The sequence below is a fragment of the Pollicipes pollicipes genome, unplaced genomic scaffold, assembly GCF_011947565.3.
Source record: "Pollicipes pollicipes isolate AB1234 unplaced genomic scaffold, Ppol_2.1 Scaffold_6686;HRSCAF=7923_pilon_pilon_pilon, whole genome shotgun sequence".
Lineage (NCBI taxonomy): Eukaryota > Metazoa > Arthropoda > Thecostraca > Pollicipedomorpha > Pollicipedidae > Pollicipes > Pollicipes pollicipes.
The window spans coordinates 42630839-42649214 of NW_023596921.1; the positions used below are offsets into that span (position 1 = coordinate 42630839).

Genomic DNA, 18376 nt, shown 5'->3' on the forward strand with positions numbered 1-18376 from the left:
GTAAGGTATGGTCGATGCTGAGGGGCCCTCTACTTTGATCGAGGGCTCTCTCCTTTTGGTCCCATTTGCGGGGGGCTCTTTACTCCTATCGAGGCTCGCGTTGTTGACCTGCCTGTGCACTCATGATCGCACAGGGGTATTAATTCATGGTCTTGGACAATTCCCCTTCACTCGGAGAGTCCTGCTCTCTGGCCAGGCCCTTATATGTCAGCCTGCCGAGGCACTACCGATCGTTTATGGGCTCACCATGTTGGCCTGGGCTTCTTTTGGTTCATCTGAGGACGCTATACTTGATGACTGGAGCCACTTTGTTGCTCTCCTGCGGCGCCCATAATTGCTCAGGTTCCGTCCCTTTGGACCTTGGTGTCTCCGCGTTTACGCGCGATTGCCGAACGGAATTTTACATGCCGCGGATGTCGCATGTGTCACTTCTATTGGCTGTTGAGTGTGAGACGCTTATTCTACTAGTGCATTATGTCCTAAACATATTTTGGATCTTGGGCATGTACTCCTTTATAACAAAGGAAAAATTATGCATGAGCCATCAGCCATCGGCAGCCGGCTAGCCGTAAATACATAATCTGTGAATCGAGTCCATGCTTGGTTTTGAGAGGGTGTTAGCAGCCAGCTCAAGCTTATTTTGCCTGTTGTTTCGAAACATTTAGCCTCAAAATCACAGCATTTAAATTGATCTGTGGAAGATGGGTGAGCTCTATGTGCATGCATGCGTAGCACACCTAAGCTTTATAGGACTGCACAGTAAGCTGAATGTCCGTATTTATGAAATGAATGAAGAAGTAAATGCATACATACCTTAATATATATATATATATATATATATATATATATATATATTACATACGTCTTGCCTTAATAGGTAATGACCGAAACGCAAGCATGCTTTTTTGCAGGGGGTCCCAAACTCCAGGGGGCCCAACAATGTTGTGTGTCCCCCCCCCCCCCCGTCTCTTGGCGAAATTCTGGATCCATCCCTGAGTTATGCCACTGACAGCGAGTGAATGTGGGCCGGAATTCCGGCTGCAAAGGATGAAAGCGAACGAAAGATATAGCACTTCTGTCAGGACTGAATTGTTTTAAAAAATCTGGGAAAGTTTGGCCATGGTAGACTCCTGCATTCCTTAGAACGTGACATTGGATGCATACGTAGGCATATACGGGTGGGATGGCGTTGCTTCGAGCGAAGACATGCGTAACTGCACCTGGCCATGTATCTAGAAAGAAGCCTACCTGCCGGCCCAGATCCTACATCCTACTAGACCTGCTTGCCTAGATTCTACGACCTACTGACGGTTTCTCTGCCGCCAAGGTAAGTTGGTCCTGAGGAGATCATGGGGAGGATGGGAAGATATCTAGATAGGTAGGTAGTAGGCCTTGGTAGGCAGCAGGTACCTTGTAAGCATGCACGAAACGGTTGAATATTTGTCCGTAGGGTTGTAAGCAATTTCAGTAAACCAGGAGATGCACGCATCATGCATCATGCAAACAATGCATCAATCGTTCAATAATGTTACCAATTGCTCCAAAAAACGAAAAACGTCTAAGGGAACAAAGTATGTCTTGAATTATCTGCTTCTTTTAATGATATTTTTCGCTTGAAGTCCAGAGGAAAGGTGTACTCTGTAGACTGTACACTGCACTTTGGGGCTGTCCATTAATTGCGCTACGTAGGAGGGAGTAGGTGAGTGTCATCCACAGTGTTACGAGTAGTAACATGAAGGAGGGAGGGGGTAAGCACCTTGCTAGTGTGTCGCTACGCCTTGAAGCGAAAATCATCGACAACAAATCTTTTGGTGGTTTCATGGTAAGATCTCTTGATCTTGCTTTCTTGCTAAAAGGCGACCGTTCATATAATGCAATCATGACAGGAGTACGGTTCAGTGTGACAAGGGGCAGGGAGGGGCTACAAAATGCTTAATCTTGCGTAACGTAATCAATGGACGGCCCCGTACAGGTACATTGTACAACGGACACGCATGCAACATGAACTTCGTTATTTTGCTGATGGCTGACCGTGGCCGCGCACCTTCTGTGGCGGTGCGTATCGGCCGAGTCTCCGTCTGCTAAGCTGAAACGGCTGGTTAAGTTCATCGCGGCCCATTACGTCCCAGTCTGGTTCACGGTGCGCCGGAACAGCGGCTGCACCTCCGGCGCCAAGACCCTGTCCCGCAACGTCGAGCTGCTTCTCCTGCAGCCGCCGAACATCTAGACCATCGTCTGGCCGGTGCTGTAGAGGAACGGCTACTGGGCCCTCTCCGAGCAGCTGCTGCGCGCCATGGCCTTCGGCGACAGCCGGCAGGCACGACAGAAGGCGGTCCGTCTCATTCGTGCCGCGCGTCTGCGGGGGACGCAGGCGGACAGGAGCTTCAAACGTCCTGTAGCCAGTTTCTCAAACAAAAATGCTACTGATGTCAACTTCGGAGCTGACGAGTACGCGGACGTCATCGGCTGGAGCTCACTAGAGGTGACCGAACCACCGCTGCTGCGAGACCTCAGCAATGAGGACCTGCAGAAGATCGTCAAGGTCCCAGCCGCCCTCCCGCCGTATTCGGTACACACTCAGGCTGTGGAGAAGGCCACCAAGACGCTGACGGAGGCCTGCTCGTCGGTTCTGGGCGAGGAGTCGAGGCACGGCCTCATCACAGCGAAACACCGGCACATCCTCCCAGCCTCCAACTCGGAGCAAGGCCTTTGCCCCTCTGACGCGTGGTACCGCTACTGACATTTGATACAACCTACATTGCAAGTTTCAAGTTCGCTTTAGCATATCCAAATAACCACATTAGCACTAAGCAGTATGCATGTATTGCAACTTATGCCATTTCATTTATTCGCGGGCTATGAAAGTGTATTAAGATTGATCTAATGAGATTGTCTCCATTTTTACACATTTTACCAGATCCTCAAACTTCTCCCGGGACGTCAGAAGTCTTTTATCAGCGCGCGGATGCAGTCCTGCCTCGAAACCTATCTCATTACGGTCCATGTCCTGGTTGTGTTTCATCACAACACCTTTCTAAAAACAAGTCGTTCATCCAACGAAGACCTGACCTCGTACCTGAGTTTCCACAAAGCCCCCCTAGTCCACATCGACCGGGGTGACTGCGGCCCATGGAGGAGTGGAAGCGACCCGACTGGCCTGCTCCACGCCACAACCTTGCCCGTTCCGTCAATAACACCTGTCTTCCGTCTGCTAATGCCCAGCTCAGCTGAACTGGCGCCAGGGGTGCCGTAGTTTGGACTTAAATCAATATACGAGTTTTTGTGTTTGTAAATCCGATTAAGAAGCGCTGAATACAGATGAAGCATGCAGTTTTATGTTATTTCTCATCTATAACCAACAGCCTAGCCTAAGACATGGCTTTATGATTGTTTGCGGCCCTTATCAGAGTCATAAAACATGGAAGCTCACTTCAGGAATACGGGCGATATGGGTGGCGCTGCTACCAACAGGCCACAAAATCGGTTCTTTAGAAACTTGGCTCTCGCTCAACTATTTTTGATTGATTTTCGATTTGATATCGTTGATCTTTGCTCCGAAAGTTCCCGGATTTGTTGTTCTTTATTGTCAGCGCCACTTTTCATCATATTCCAATGCAATTGTGTGATTGACGACAAACCCTACTAACCATGCAACACTATTTTATTCAGATCCCACATGTGTCTCAGTAAACCACTTGTATGCATAACGTGCTACACTCACGTCATTTCTGCTCCGCATAACTACGAATATTTACGCGCCTGTTAACACAACTCAGAATGCTCCACACCTTATTCAACTACCCAGGAAACGCAGGGGTTTCGCACGCAGTACTCTATGTTCCTGCGTGCTTTTGACCACTGCCTACCACTCGGGTAGAAATTGGTCTTTAGTATAGATGTTAAAATGCTATTGCGGTACAAAAGCAACATATTTCACGCATAAGGCACTTATTACACCTAATTTGCAACAACAAAAACTATTTTGTTCTTAATGAGCATAATCGACGATCGTAAAAATCAAAAGATGTTTGTTTGCGGTACGATAGCATTTGGCACTTCTGATTAGCAATAGCTGATTTTAAGTCTAAAAAGTCGTCGCCAGTGAAATTTGCGTCGGGTGTCAGGACCATGCATAAAACTCGGTAAGCGGAGAATTTTTTTTGGTTGGAGTTATTTATTTTTGGCAAAGAGCAGTGATATTCTTTTTTTATTAAACTGGCCTCCGGTCGTAGCATAATTTCCTCGAGTGGAAGATTCCTGCAGCTAAAGAAAAAGACGTAGATATACTGAGATCATACGGTGTCGAAATGATCTCAGAACTCTTGGTAGAATTATTCGTAGTGAGTGTGAAAAACGCATTTCTGAAGGTATCAAGTCTAACCCAAAAGTCTTCTGGCGGTGCTCCGCATGCCTCTCGAGTGCGGCAGCCTACCTGAAGACTGGAAACCGGCCTCGACAGCGCCTATCCACAAGAAGGGAGACAAGCAGTTTCCCAGGTAATTATCGACCCTTCAGCTTAACCGCGATACCCTGCAAGCTTCTGAAATCCATCATCAGAGACCAGCTAATGACATACTTGAACCCATCCGGCCAGCCATCGAACCACCAGCATGAATTCCGCCCGATGAGGTCGTGTAGCAGTCAACTTCTGGATGTCCTCGAGGATGGCAGCAAGCTGATTGACCAAGTTAAAGCAATTGACACAGTGCATCTGAATTTTCGAGGGGCTTTCGATTCCGTGCCGCACGCACGCCTACTTAGCAAACCGCACGCCTTTGGCATGTGCGACAAATTGCTACAGCGGACCATAGCTTTTCTGACTGGCCTGCAGCAAAGGGTGGTGTCGGGGCGCTTGCTCGAAATGGTCACCCTGTCGTCAGTGGCGTCCCTCAAGGTTCCGTCCTGGAACAACCCCTGCTCGTCATTTACATAAACGACATGTCTGATATGGTGACCTCCTCAATCAGAACCTTGGCAGATGAGACCAAAGTATACCGCAGTGTGACTTGGCCTGGCAGGTTCGAGGAGCTCCAGTGAGACCTTGGCGCTGGCATCGAGTGGTCTGATGGCAACTCCCACTTAACGAATCTCTGGGCCCACAAAGTGTACCGCATCCCAAGCCGAGACCAGGCTTAGTTAGTAACCACAAGATGCCGGCCAGAACGGGACTTTCAGGCTTTTGCCTTGTGCAGGTTGATAAACTGGGCTAAAGCCGAAAGTACGTGGTTCCAACTTAAAGGAGCATATGAAGTCAACATAAAGTGTTGGCGTGTTTATGCATATATGGCAGCAACAACATGATTTTCTGTTTTGAAGCTTTACGCCTGGAGTGTAACTTTTACAGCATTTTATTGTCCCAGCTGCTCATTCTTATTTCTTCACCTGAAAGGGGTAAATAATAAACAGACATAATTAAGCACCAGCACACCATTAGCTCCAAAAGAACAATTATCAAAAATGCATTGTATCCCTTCATTGTTTTCATGTTTTTCTACATTTTCCATCGCCCTCTCACTGATACATACCATGTTTTCACAAAGGCTCATCCCAAAATGGCCCTATTGCAGCTGCAGTTTCCACCAATGACACGTAAGCATCTACCTGTCCAAGCCAAAACATGATGCACTTTAATGCTTGCTCAAACTTTAACACTTGCTCAAATCAAATAATGCCGGACCGTACTTTTTCAAAATTGCTGTACTGCTTGACTATCAGCGTGCTTCGTGTCTTCGACCACGGAGCTCAATTCCTTTCTTGCTTACAACAAGAGCAAATTTTGTGTACCTGCGTCTGTTATTAAATAAGGGGAGCACGTGTCGGCATTTTCCAGAACAGTGAGAAATGGCCTGTGGTGGTCTGAAATGTTAACCGCATAATTTGGACTCGAAAATAAATCACTTTAATTTGCGTATATTCCAGTGGTGTTGCAGCTCCGCTCACCAATGTTATCAATGTCAATGACAGATCCTACGAGATAAACAGAGGATACTTTTGAGATGCTGTCCAGAGGTACCTGTCACGGAGTATTCTAAACGGCGTGGCTTCCCGGAGAGCCGCAGTTCGCTTTTCAGGAACGTATAATCCGACACCGCTCCTCTCCGTCCTGTTCCAGTTATGATTCTGGCGGCTTGCTGACCGGCTCATGACAGACTGCCAGGCAGCTGATGACTTTCTGACCCCCCTACTAGAAATACTCCACATTTGAACATATTAATGCAAGCATCCGATATGATGAAATGAGCTCACATCGCCATCGGCATACTGTTGAGTGGAACTACTGTAGATAACACAACTTCTCTGTTGAGCAAATATGCTTCTCAATGCGTCACAGTCTGATTGTGTCATCGTACCTTGCACGACATCGATAGAGAGCCAGTTGACAACCGTTATTTTTGGGAATCGTGCTCAGGAACGTCAAATATGAACGGCCCGACAGATCGATTTTCTCGGCCTTGATCGCCACATGCCAATGGAATGGCAGGGCTTAAATGACGCCACCAGGGCGTCATGGATGCCTGGGTGACTTGAAATAATCTCCCCGAAAAAGTCTGCGCGTCTTCGCGGCATAGTGTAGCTCAGAAACTAGGGGGGTTAAGGTAGCTAAGAAGCGCAGGGTTGTAAACTGCATCGAATGATCTTCGAGATGGCTATTTCAGTTCAAAACCGCATGCAAATATGGAGCACTCCCTCTAAGTTCTTGCAGGGTGAGAGCCACCACCAGCCGCTCGGAAAGCCACATTTCTGGCCAATGCTTTGGTGGTGCTTCGGGGGAAACGGGCGCTCGGATAGCTACCAGACTTCAGCTTATGTTGTTTTCCCTCGCGGCGCTGAGTAAGGCGCATGCCAGCCTCGACTTGCCTCCAACTTGCATTCTTCCCTGCTCGGCCATGACCTGCGCGCGCTGCTCCCCTCCCCGTCCCCCACCGGCGAGGCCGATGGCCCGCCGCCCCGCTGTTGTGGCGGCCAGTCTCCCCTCGCCGCCCGTCGGGTGTCCACCATGGCGTCCGTCAGCCGGTGCGCGCGCCAGGTGCAGCGGCTGGTCGGCGCGGCGTACCGTCGGCTGGCCAGCACGGTAACCGCACCCGGGCCCGGCCGCGACCCGTGCGTGCCGCCCGTCAACCGGCCCGACCTGCCCAGTCTGGCTCGGACCGGCCGGCACGCCTACAGCGCGCTGCCCGCAGGTACGCATGCTCAGGGGACGGGACAAACACGGGATGGCGACCACGAGCATCGGTTTTCTGGTTTCAGAGTGAAAAGCCCTTTGTGCAAATGCTCCTTGGTGTAGTTAAGTTTGCAATTGTATATATATATATATATATATATATATATATATATATATGTATATGTTTGTGTGTATATGTTATATATGTGTATATTATGTGTGTATACATATTATGTGTACATTATGTGTGTATACACATTATGTGTACATTATGTGTGTGTATATATGTGTATATATATGTGTATGTGTTATATATATATATATATATATATATATATATGTATATATAAAGAAAACGGAAAACGGGACCTGGACCACCAATGAACTATTCAATTCTAATGTAGGCAGGTAGCGTTCGCCTGAAGTGCTTGTACGTAAATGATGTAAAGACGCAACAAATTCCTATAAGGCATGATGATCGAGTGGCCTACGTGTCGAACTCTCGCGTGGGAGGCCCGGTTCGAATACCGGTTGCGCAGTGGTCCCTTAGCGCTTGTATGACCAACGCAAACGCTAAGCACTACTTAGAAAATAATAAGAGAGAGAGAGAGAGAGAGAGAGAGAGATGTATATACATATATATATATATATATATATATATATATATATATATATATATATATATAAGCATAACATGTTCCAGAAATATTGGGTTGGGGGTAACACACGCGAAAAATGTTAAATGCTACTCAGCTGTGGTAGAATGTGCCTGCTTAAAAATAAAACACTCGCAGCGCATCCCGGCAGTGGTCGAATATGGTTGGTTTTTATTTGGACCATTTGATTTTAACATGGACGGTAATGCTTTATAAAGCCAACTATGCAGAGCCCTCAAACCCATTTTCACACTTTCACCTAGATGTGCCTGCCTATACACCAGTATAGGTACGCTTAGTACTGCTAGCAGCTGGTAATCTGGTCCCATGCATCACGACGTCAGGAAGCACGAGAGGTTCCCGGCAGGTGAAAACTTGCATGATCTGACGGGTCTCAGCAGTAAGCAAAACCTTATTCGCAGCTGCTCGTCCACGTATCTGATCAATCTTGGCATGCACCTGGCGGTGCTGCTCCACCTGGTGCGTTGGACAGTGCTTGACATATTGTGAGATGGTCTGACTATTTCAACTGATCTTCTGTTTTACCATAAGCACCGTTGATCATGGTTGGAAAGGCAAAATGTCTAATCGGGATGCCCTGCCGGGGGGGGGGGGGGGGGGGCGAGGGGGGGGTAAGTTATTGATTGCACGAAGCACCAATCGTTTCATTCGGCATCCTTGCCCTTTACTTTCAGTCCTGGAAAAATGAGGCCAACCATCTCGTACAACCGGAGCGAAATCCCACGCTAAACGTATTCTGCATTGCTGTTGTATTATCAATAAGGTCAAATATCTTCTTGAAATCCAACTAATTCCACGGAAAACAGTGTACTTGGCCTATCCAACTCAAAGAGTAAGTTGTGCAGCAATCTTATCAAGTAGTGGGACGTTCAAAGCATTTTTTTATATTACTGTACTTACGTTCATGCATGGATTTACGTATCCCACAATAAGAGGAACAACCAACTGTTCCAAAACTTTGCTTAGCGTAGGTGTAAGGCTCGGAGGCCACAGGGTTTGGGTCTTCGGGCGAGTTCGGTGTCATTGCCTTTTTACTTGGAAGGATGGTTTATTTCTCCCAAACCGATTGGACCACCTAAGCCTCCTTAAGAGGAGTGCCCCACCTTTGGGACACATTTCAGTACATAATCAAGGGAAATATCAGAATCAGCTATGTCTGATGATAACACTGGGTAGTGCCGCTGCGGCACCGTCAAAGACATGATAAGGATATCAATTTCAATTATTTTCGAGTCTTCATCACGCTGTCAACACTTTGGAACAGCACTACCCTTCTTCCCTGCATTTGGCGGTTATCGTGACTACCACCGTCGTCAGGCCAACCACCGTGTGTACCTCCACTGGTGCGAATGGAAGAACGCTTTTGGTTGGCCCAGCGGGCAATGGCTTGCAACCGAAAAGCACACAGGTTGAAATTTGAACTAGTGCGCCACATGGGTCAGATGCTCCCACTCCTAAAGCTGAAGTGCGCCGCGAAAAGAGCCACTGTGTTAAACTCCATAGGAATCAATCGAAGCTATTGTCAGAGAAACCAAAGCCGTAGTATACAATTTCGCTGAATTCGTGGGATAGAAGCTTCATGTGCGGGTATCTTTTTGTATAAGCACATGTGTATAAGGCTTTCGTAACACGATGAAAAACATGTTGACGTATAAGTGTGTTGCAAACATTGCACAACACGCACGTCAGAAAAGCAAGGTTAGTGAAATGCATTACCTTCATTGTGATGAGCAGGGAGTCAATTAAGATTTCCCCCCGCCGGGTCGGCTACTTTAAATCGAAATTCTGAACCATACGGAAGGGTTTCGAGAAAGGCGGTACTTCTGATCGATTGTACGCGTCTCATTTAACCATATGCGAAAAGTTCATAAAAGGTGGCCTTTAAGAGAACCAGAAGATATAGTCATCAGCGGCGGTGGTGGAGTGCGGTGGTGGAGTGCGGCATGAACTGGCGGCGTGACCCTCACAGCCAGGTCCCGCCGCCAATGCATGCCGCTTCAAAACTCGGCACTAGTTAAAGCCACAGCAGCAGTAGTACCATAACGGACAACGAAGGACCACACCTCAAGCCAGCGATCGTAGCACGCTCCTCCCGCTGTTTCAGGAGCACCCCAGCGGATCTGGCGCGCGGAGCGGGTGGTCGACAACCGCGACAGCGGCAACGTCGTCCTGACCTGGGACTGCGGCGAGGTCGCCCAGTTTCCTTACGTGTGGCTGCGGGACAGCTGTCTTTGCCTCGATTGCTACCACCCCAGCGCGCTCAGTCGCAAGCTGCGCATCGACCAGCTGGACGTCAACATCGCTCCGCTCTCTGTGCAGGTGCGGTGAAGGGGGTGCGGCAGACAGGCCCTACCGGGAGGGACTGAACGGCCGATAAAGCCTGTTGATATACCCAAGCTCCGAGCGTATGGAACCGATGGACACCAGACGTTCATCATCTGATGGCGCTTGGTCTATACATTTCCTTTTTAAAAGATGGTGATCTTGGATTGGGTCAAAGGTCGCAACAAATTTCAAACTAACAAGAAATCGGTTGGCGACCAGCCTCATGATCCGGGTCTATGGAACTGATCATCACAAACCTTCACCAGTTGATGCGCTATGGTCGAGGCCTCATTGTTTTCAGAACATCGTGACAATTGGTCCGGTGAAATGCCATCAAAACGCCCGAGCCAATCAAAATAACTTGAGACAACGGGAGACGTCGGAGAATGTTTTTGGACTGCATTTTGGCGGCTGGAAAATGTGCCGGGTGGTCGCACAATAATGGCGTCTTGCCCCTGGTGCCAAACACCATAAGGTCTGTTTACATAGACACTTTAAAGTGCGTAGGACGCACGTTAAAGAGCAGGTGACGTCATGTGAAGCATTTCGACGTTATGAATAACAGTTTGACGTGCAATACAAACCCAGTGGTGCTCAGATTGGGATTCAAGACAGCTACCTCGTCCCACTATAAACCTGCCAAGGGCACCCAAGCCCATCCAAGTTATCTACAATTTTCAGAAAACAAGGAAGCTGGAAAGGATGAATCACCGCCCATTTTCTACAAAGATGAGAGCATGAGTTGCCTGCTAAGCATTCAAACATACACCCAAAATTCCTCGGGGGTCATCGTTCCCATACAAATGCCTAACAGCAGCTGCCGCTGTCGAAAAATGTGGCGCATCCAGGAAAGGTGTGATGCATTTGGTTGCTCGTTTTATACGCTTGTACTTAGTACGCAACACCCTTGAGCGTAAAAAAACGCCTGTGTGGGCAGAGCATAAGAGCTCAATGGAAAATAGATCGGGGATTTATAGCGGACTTAGTGTATATGCTATCTTAAGGATCCAGAAGGCTGGTGATACGGTCGCATAACCTGAAGGTACTTTACTATACAAAATCCTGTTAAACGCTCGTCCGGGTGGCCGGTCGAATATACTTTACTCGGGCAGGGGGCGGTTTGACCCCGCCTGAAATCCCCAAAACTAAGACAGTTACATGCACACAATTCATGGGGTGAGTTGGCTTGTATGTGAACTTATTTGTATCAAAATTCAGGTTCCTAGGTTCACTGGCCTTCTAACCAAAAAGGTCAAACTTCAGACCGGTGTCCAAAAAGCCCCAGACCTCATCATGCAACCGCCTTGAACTTAGATATCTGTTTAAAGTAAAAGGTCACTAGTCTTAAGTTGAGGTCAGTGACCTTGCTTTCCTTCGGTTGATAATGATTGAAACCCTACCGACTTGTTTGCACTTGAATAAGTGTCAAGGATTAAGCTAGGCGGCATGTTCCTAAAAACGAAATGTTGGCCCAGTTTAATTTTGATCAGTCACCTGTTCTGATGTTTGGAAGCTTCTCGAAAGATGACTGTTGCGGACCTGTTGTTAATACGGTCGAAATTAGTTTCCCGGGTCTCAACTTATGTCATGCGCTGGGTTCACAGATGATCAAAGCTCACATGCCACTCTATTATACGAAAACCACATACCCGTCTGGTGACCTGCCACACTCTCCCGACCCCGTTTCTCGCGCGGGCCGACCTCGCCACAGGTCACGCCGCGCTGACCTCACCCGGATCCACCAATCATCACGCTGCCCGTATTCACGTGACAGCTGGGTTCCAACCAATTAGGGGCCTGCTCCAGCCAAGCCGGGGCCAACTTGCAGGACAAGGCAGCGACGGGCGTTAGTTAAGCCAACCCTAAGAAATCCCAATATGAACATCCAACGCCAGCACCAGAAACTGCCCCTCACAGCAGGATGCCCGATAAAAAGCGGGTTAGTTTGACCTCTGTCTGACCTTTATACCGGACCCAAGGTCAATGGAATTTGTTGTAATCCTAAATTTAATTGCTTCATTGCGTGAAAAGCTATCTCAGAGATGTATAGCTTCGTTTAACACTCCGTTGTCGCATCATATTGAAAAATTCTCTAAAAATGCCCTCGCTGACAGGCATCGGGTGGCTTTGACCTGCTTTAGGTCAGGAGCCTTGCCTGGTGCATCTATATTTCATACCAAAGGGTTCGCTTTTCAATTCCCTGTAGCTATGCAAAATTTGGCGAGGCTACGCTGCGCAGTTAGAAAATTATTTTCTAAAAACCTTGAGGGGCAAATTGACCCCCCCCCTCTGGGTACGTATGTACTGCACTGTAAGTGCTGGATCAAGAGCGATGACAACTGTAACTTGCCAGTTCCAACCTTCCTCTGGTTGTGTTGTTGCAGAACGATCTAGAAGCTCAGGAGGTGGTCGTCACCTGGCCGGACGGCCACGTCTCCCGCTTTCCGCACGACTGGTTGGGCCAGCGCCAGTTCACGCCGCAGCAGCTGGAGGAGCGCAAGAAGCAGGCCACACCCATGGTCAGCGTTGTCCTGGCGCCCTGGAAGAGATCCTCGGGAAAGGAAGAAGAAAGCACGGGACGAGCGTTGTCGGAGATGTTATGACTGCGTGTGGCGAGAGAGTGGCATTGTTTGAGAGACTGTGGCACATTGTGATGTCATCCTGTGAATATGTTTGACATCATGACATGTGCTTCTGTGAATATGTTTGACAGCACTGACATGTGGTTCTGTGAATGTGCTTGAGCTGTTAACATGGGTATGGCGACACATCGTGGCTGTTTGCAAAAATTCCAGTTTGGGTGCTTGGCAAGATCAGGCGACGACGCATAGTGTGTTGATATGAATGTGCGTGACTCTAATTTCCATTCACTTGTGTCGATGATGCATTTGTGTGCGACAGATTATTCTTGCGGGTGATGCTAACTGAGACTTGACATGGCGGGATATTCTGACTGCTTGTGGTGGGAGTTAGCGCCAGGTGAGGCTTTCCGGCCGCTTGCAACCAGACCATGTGGCTGTATGGCGAGGTAACGTTACCTCGATTGGGGAGGGCGTCTTCCTCTGTTTTGCAAAGCAGTGTGACTATGTGTGTCCAGAGAAGCTGGCTATGCGTCAAGGCAGTATGGTCGAAGCGGCATGGTGCAGGGGTGTGACTGTATCAGGCTAAAGCATGTGCGTGTTTTCGGCGAGCGATGGTGGCCTCGCGTGAGGTTGTGTGTTACGAGCATTCTGGGTTGTGTGTGTGTGCAACACATTGGTGGGGAGTGCCTGCAGCTGTGTGTAAATTTTGGTGGCGTGCTCAGTGGTTGATGCTTTGCATAGTGCAGGAATACGCACGTCTTGCCGCGCTTCAAAGGATGCGAAATGGTGTCTGCAACTGGACCCGGTTTTCCACAGTCTTTCACGGCATATGTGAAGCGGTGGAGTGATTCAGTAAGACATACTTCCCTATATCACAGAAGGGCTGATAGAAAACACCTGTCTTCTGGAAAGACACAGCCTCGCGCGAAATCAATACTCAAAAGTCAAATACCAACCATGCTCCACGCTCGCTCCACTAGCTGCTGTGCGCAGGAAGGACGCGTTCACGAACAAGACAGCAGCCCGCCGGCGCCTGCCGGCTGCCAGCGCTCTCAGAAGAGCGGACCTGCACCAATCGTCGCCCGTCGCATTGCAGACGGTGCTGTGGAACCGAGCCACCATGGAGTCCAGCCTGCTCAAGGTCGACTACCAGGACCTGCTCGGAGACCTGGGGGTGTTGCGGGAGGCGCTCCATCGGCTCATCTCCCACGGCCTGGTGGTGGTGCGCAACAGCCCGACCCGGTTCGGCGTGGTAGAGAAGATTGCCTCACACGTCGGCCTCATCAAGGTGACGCACTACGGGTGAGCCGTCCATGCCAGGGGTACTTGCGATGGGTAGGAGCGTGACATCACTAGGACGCTCCACAGCTGAGACGGTCACCCCAGAATGGCACACTATGGCTGAGGGGGTCACACCGGGATGGCGCACTACGGGTGAGGGGGTCACACCGGGGTGGCGCACTACGGGTGAGGGGGTCACACCGGGGTGGCGTACTACGGGTGAGACGGCCACATCAGGATTACAGGATGACCAGGATGACTGATGACCTTTTTCAATGGGTTCAACCGCTGCGAAAGCACACGTTCGACTCTGTGTTAGTGCATTTGACACTGGAGTAAGAGTTTTCTGATTCCAGTGTCGAATTATACTGGCGTGTGAGATGGCACTGACACTGTCTGTGCCAATTATTGTGACATTGATGGAAGTCAGACTACCCAGAAAAACAGCGTCAAGAGAAAAGATACCATAAATGTCGCTGTACCGTTACCAAATATTTGTATTTCGGACATGTGAAGCGCTGGCATTGGTCGGGAATCATTTTTCTATCTGTGCAGTAAGTAAACGAATACCACTTTCATGATAGTTCGGGGTTAAAAACCCAGATTTAGACGTCGTTCTCGAAATCGGTTTATTTAGCGCTAATGAGACATGATCGAAGCTGGTAACTAGCTACATTCACATTTTGGTTCCATCCTTGTTTTTGGGTGGTATCTGGCTCTGTCTAACACTATGCGGTTATAGCCGAGCCACCGACGGCCGGATGCTTTGATGCTGTTCCCGCACTAATAATCTGTCGGAGCTTAAACGACTTCTGTTGACCCTTTCACCTGCCGATGCCCGCGAGGTGTTGAGATGGAAAGCTGTCTTCCATCTCATTTAAAGAATAACTTTTGAACCGTGTCAGATAGATTTACCACATCCTCAGAACCCCACATGTAGCTAAATTGTGATATTCTGGGTGAAAACCTTTGTTGATGGTGAACTTACGCCACTTGTTATAAAGACATCGACGTAGGTTTGCTGGGCTATTTTGCCTTTTCGTGCGATACCAACGAGTTACCTTTCCTGTTTTTGACATCTGTAATGTATCGAGTGCATTTTTCCCCATTCGGGCCGCGGAGGAGCGCATTGAGCAGCCGCTTTGCATGTAGGTGATGCTGTTCACAGATCTGGCAATCATTATAGATGTGAACCTTACAAGGGGCATCAGAGATATCACATTCTCAGTGCTTGTCATATGAACAATATCATCTACCGGCCCAGCGATTGTACCCTGTCGTCCTTCACAACTGGAGTATGGAGGAAAAATAGTACACGATATATGAAATTTCCGGCTATTAATCCCATATACATGTAATACCACGAGATCGGAAATGGCCGCGCGCAGAGCGTGCAGTCGGTAACGAAGGACATTGTGCATCGCGTTAAACTAAGCCCACACATGGAAGCGGGTGGGATATTCTTTGACGATAACATATAAGGACGTTAGCAACTCAAGCGTGGATTTTGTCTGATCCGCGTGTGCGTTTCACAAGAAAGCCTTCGGTTTGGGTTGCCCGCAATTCGCCCGCCTCATCTTGGTTTGACCAGCTGGCCTGCGAGTCTATACAATTTCATAGCCGATGCCTCTCTTTTGCTTTGCATACGTCTGCTAGTAACTTTACACATACGGCGCTGGTGTAGTGGTATTAGATATATGTAATAAATCCGATTATTTCATATAATTCATTGCCTGGTGTGACTGCCTGGCAGTGATGCTCAGTCCTGTTATACCAGGTCACACCAGGTTCACACCAGAACCCCAGCCAGGTCAGCTTATAAGCATCATTCCCAAATGATTTCCCACTCGCTTATGTGATAAAGCAGAAGGCATAGGTAACACATCTCAAACCAACAAGTTATGCATGTTATGCGAACTCCAAGAGCAAAGAAAATAATGTCCGACTACGTGTTCTGACCTTGGCCCGACATATCACTGGCCTTGACCGTTGTCAACATCATGGCATGATTCCGAAACCAAAGAGCACGCTCTTCCGCTTCGTGCCGGCTCCGAGGCGAGACACGAGGCACGCACGCGATTATGGCGGGTGCTAGAGGACACTGAAGTTATTCCGTTGTAACGGTGCCTTTTAAGGCGTTTTATGTCGCTCGTAACGCCATCAGTCACGTTACGGATGTTGACCTCACCGTCGAGGGGTGACACTTACCAGGAATATTCATTTCTTTTGAACTGTTCCGGCGCGATGATCTGACCGCTAGTTAAGGCAGCTTTGCAACTGGGTGCGCGTGCCGTTGTACCAATGTGCAATTTGTTGTCATCATCTGAAACTTCCTTTGGTGATGATGGCTTTGATGATGATGGCTTTTCGACTTTTTAAGCCAGATGTGCTTTTTTTAGCTGTTGAGTGCTCCTTGATTTTTTCGAGATCTTGAAACAAGTTGTCAAATGTAGGGAATGTATGGTTTGGTCGTGTTTAACCTCCACAAGTAATTGATCACATCGTATAACTCTCCAGCCAGCGGCTTTGTTATAACCCAGGTTGGTGGCATTCTTCAGTACTTGCAAAAAGCTGTTAGTTTGATCCGTGAAATTTTTTACCTTCAGAAGCGCATGAGCGACCACACTACCTGTTCATTGCGTTGCCCCTTGCCATTTTGTAGCAGATGTGTATAATACGGCACCTGGTGGCCTGTTCAATTTCTGCACTTGCTACCACAGCCGTGCCATTGTTGGTGGATCCCCGCTGCCACACTATTCTATATATTCAAGTGATTTAAATCGGCTTCAGGGGAGTACTGCATTCGTGCTCCTTTTATAAATAATACAGGCGACGTGCCCAATTTTTGGGTATGGGAAAATAGTTGTTTTTGAGAGTTTACAGCTGAGCTCTTTTTTACCTCTCAGGACAACGTTCAAAGTCACAAACAAGGTGGACGCCAACAACCTGGCCTACACCAACGAGACTCTGGCGCCGCACACGGACCAGCCCTACTACGAACACACCCCCGGGGTGAGTATTACGAACACACCCCCGGGGTGAGTGCACCATTGGTAAAGCATGCAACAATATTTCCTTCATCAACACTTTTTGTGGGTAGTATTTGTGTCTTTATTTGAGGAAGCGTATACGTGATAATTTGGCACTTTTACTTTCAGGAGAATATGGATGGCAAATGGATGGAATTTGAGTGATGTAAAATGTCCACAATTACCAGTATTTCGCTTCACGTGTCAAACCATGTAACCGATGACAAACGGCACGCCCGCCTCTGTGTCGGGGTCATTGGACATTACCACAGGGCATTTTTCATTTGCTTGTCAATTCCCACTGCGCTGCGTGAAACGACATAAACGCTTACATTATCAGTATCATTTCACACTATCAAAAAACATTGACAGGTTCGATGACATTTAGCAGCTTTTAATGATGATCTGTTGCATGCGATCGTCGACCAATATTATGAAATCTAATTAACACGCATAAGACCTCCACTACCATGAATTTAATGATTTAGGCCCCTATGATTCACGATTTAATAGCTATTAAGACCACAGTAATCACTAACCGCCTGACATAGGCAGCCTTAAAGCCATGTTCGTAGTTTCTCATTTGGCCTTCGAATATGATTTCCCAGAATATAATTTTTGCCCGATTCTTTGTGTGTGCTGCATGCTCATTTGTGATTCTCCCCCTCCTAATATTGTCTGTAAAATGCTTGATTTTTAGCCGCACAATCCAAAGCTAAATCTTCAGTCGAGGCTGTCTCCTCAAGATTCCAGCGTCACCACAATCCTGATTGTCGCCGCGATCTCGGAGTCGTTGTTACGCCCATGCCCAGGAAAACCAATAATCATTCCACAGTACGCTATCTTCAGCATGTTTCTCGACGTCTGTAAACTTTCTGACTTGTGACTCCTTGACTCGTTCTTGCCCTGCTCCGTTTTGTTTATACGTCGACAGTAGCTATATCTTTACGTATGCCATTCCTTCGTTTAATACATATTTACTTTGCTTGCCATTTTGTTATTTATAGCAACGGTTGCATGCGAGCAGAGTAAGAAAAGTGCGTTATTTCGTAGCTTTGCATCACATTTTTGCCAGAAGTGGCGTTTTTATATCCACTTTAATAAATACGCGGGAGCTCCTGGCCTCAATATTGTTCTGAGCTTGTGGAGAAGGGTTGTCTCATGGATGAGTATTTAAAAGAGCAACCGAAATGGGCTTATCCTTGTATCCTTATGACGGTGCCGCAAAACTGGAGTATTTGCTGTCTGTTTTTTCGAGAAATAAACTCATTCTATCATTGGCACACTATCATATCACCTCCAAATGTACTTGCTGGACCC

The 18376-nt window shown here is 48.0% G+C and overlaps 1 protein-coding gene across 1 annotated transcript in view; it reads left to right on the forward strand.

Annotated features, from left to right (window-relative positions):
- The first annotated feature begins 6997 nt into the window (after positions 1 to 6997).
- The window catches only part of LOC119108379 (gamma-butyrobetaine dioxygenase), a 31008-nt gene continuing 19629 nt past the window's right edge, over positions 6998 to 18376 (forward strand). The window contains exons 1-5 of the mRNA XM_037231954.1: positions 6998 to 7181; positions 9944 to 10158; positions 12549 to 12683; positions 13843 to 14048; positions 16934 to 17039. Coding sequence (XP_037087849.1) covers positions 6998 to 7181; positions 9944 to 10158; positions 12549 to 12683; positions 13843 to 14048; positions 16934 to 17039 — 846 coding nt within the window. The remainder of the gene's footprint in view (positions 7182 to 9943; positions 10159 to 12548; positions 12684 to 13842; positions 14049 to 16933; positions 17040 to 18376) is intronic.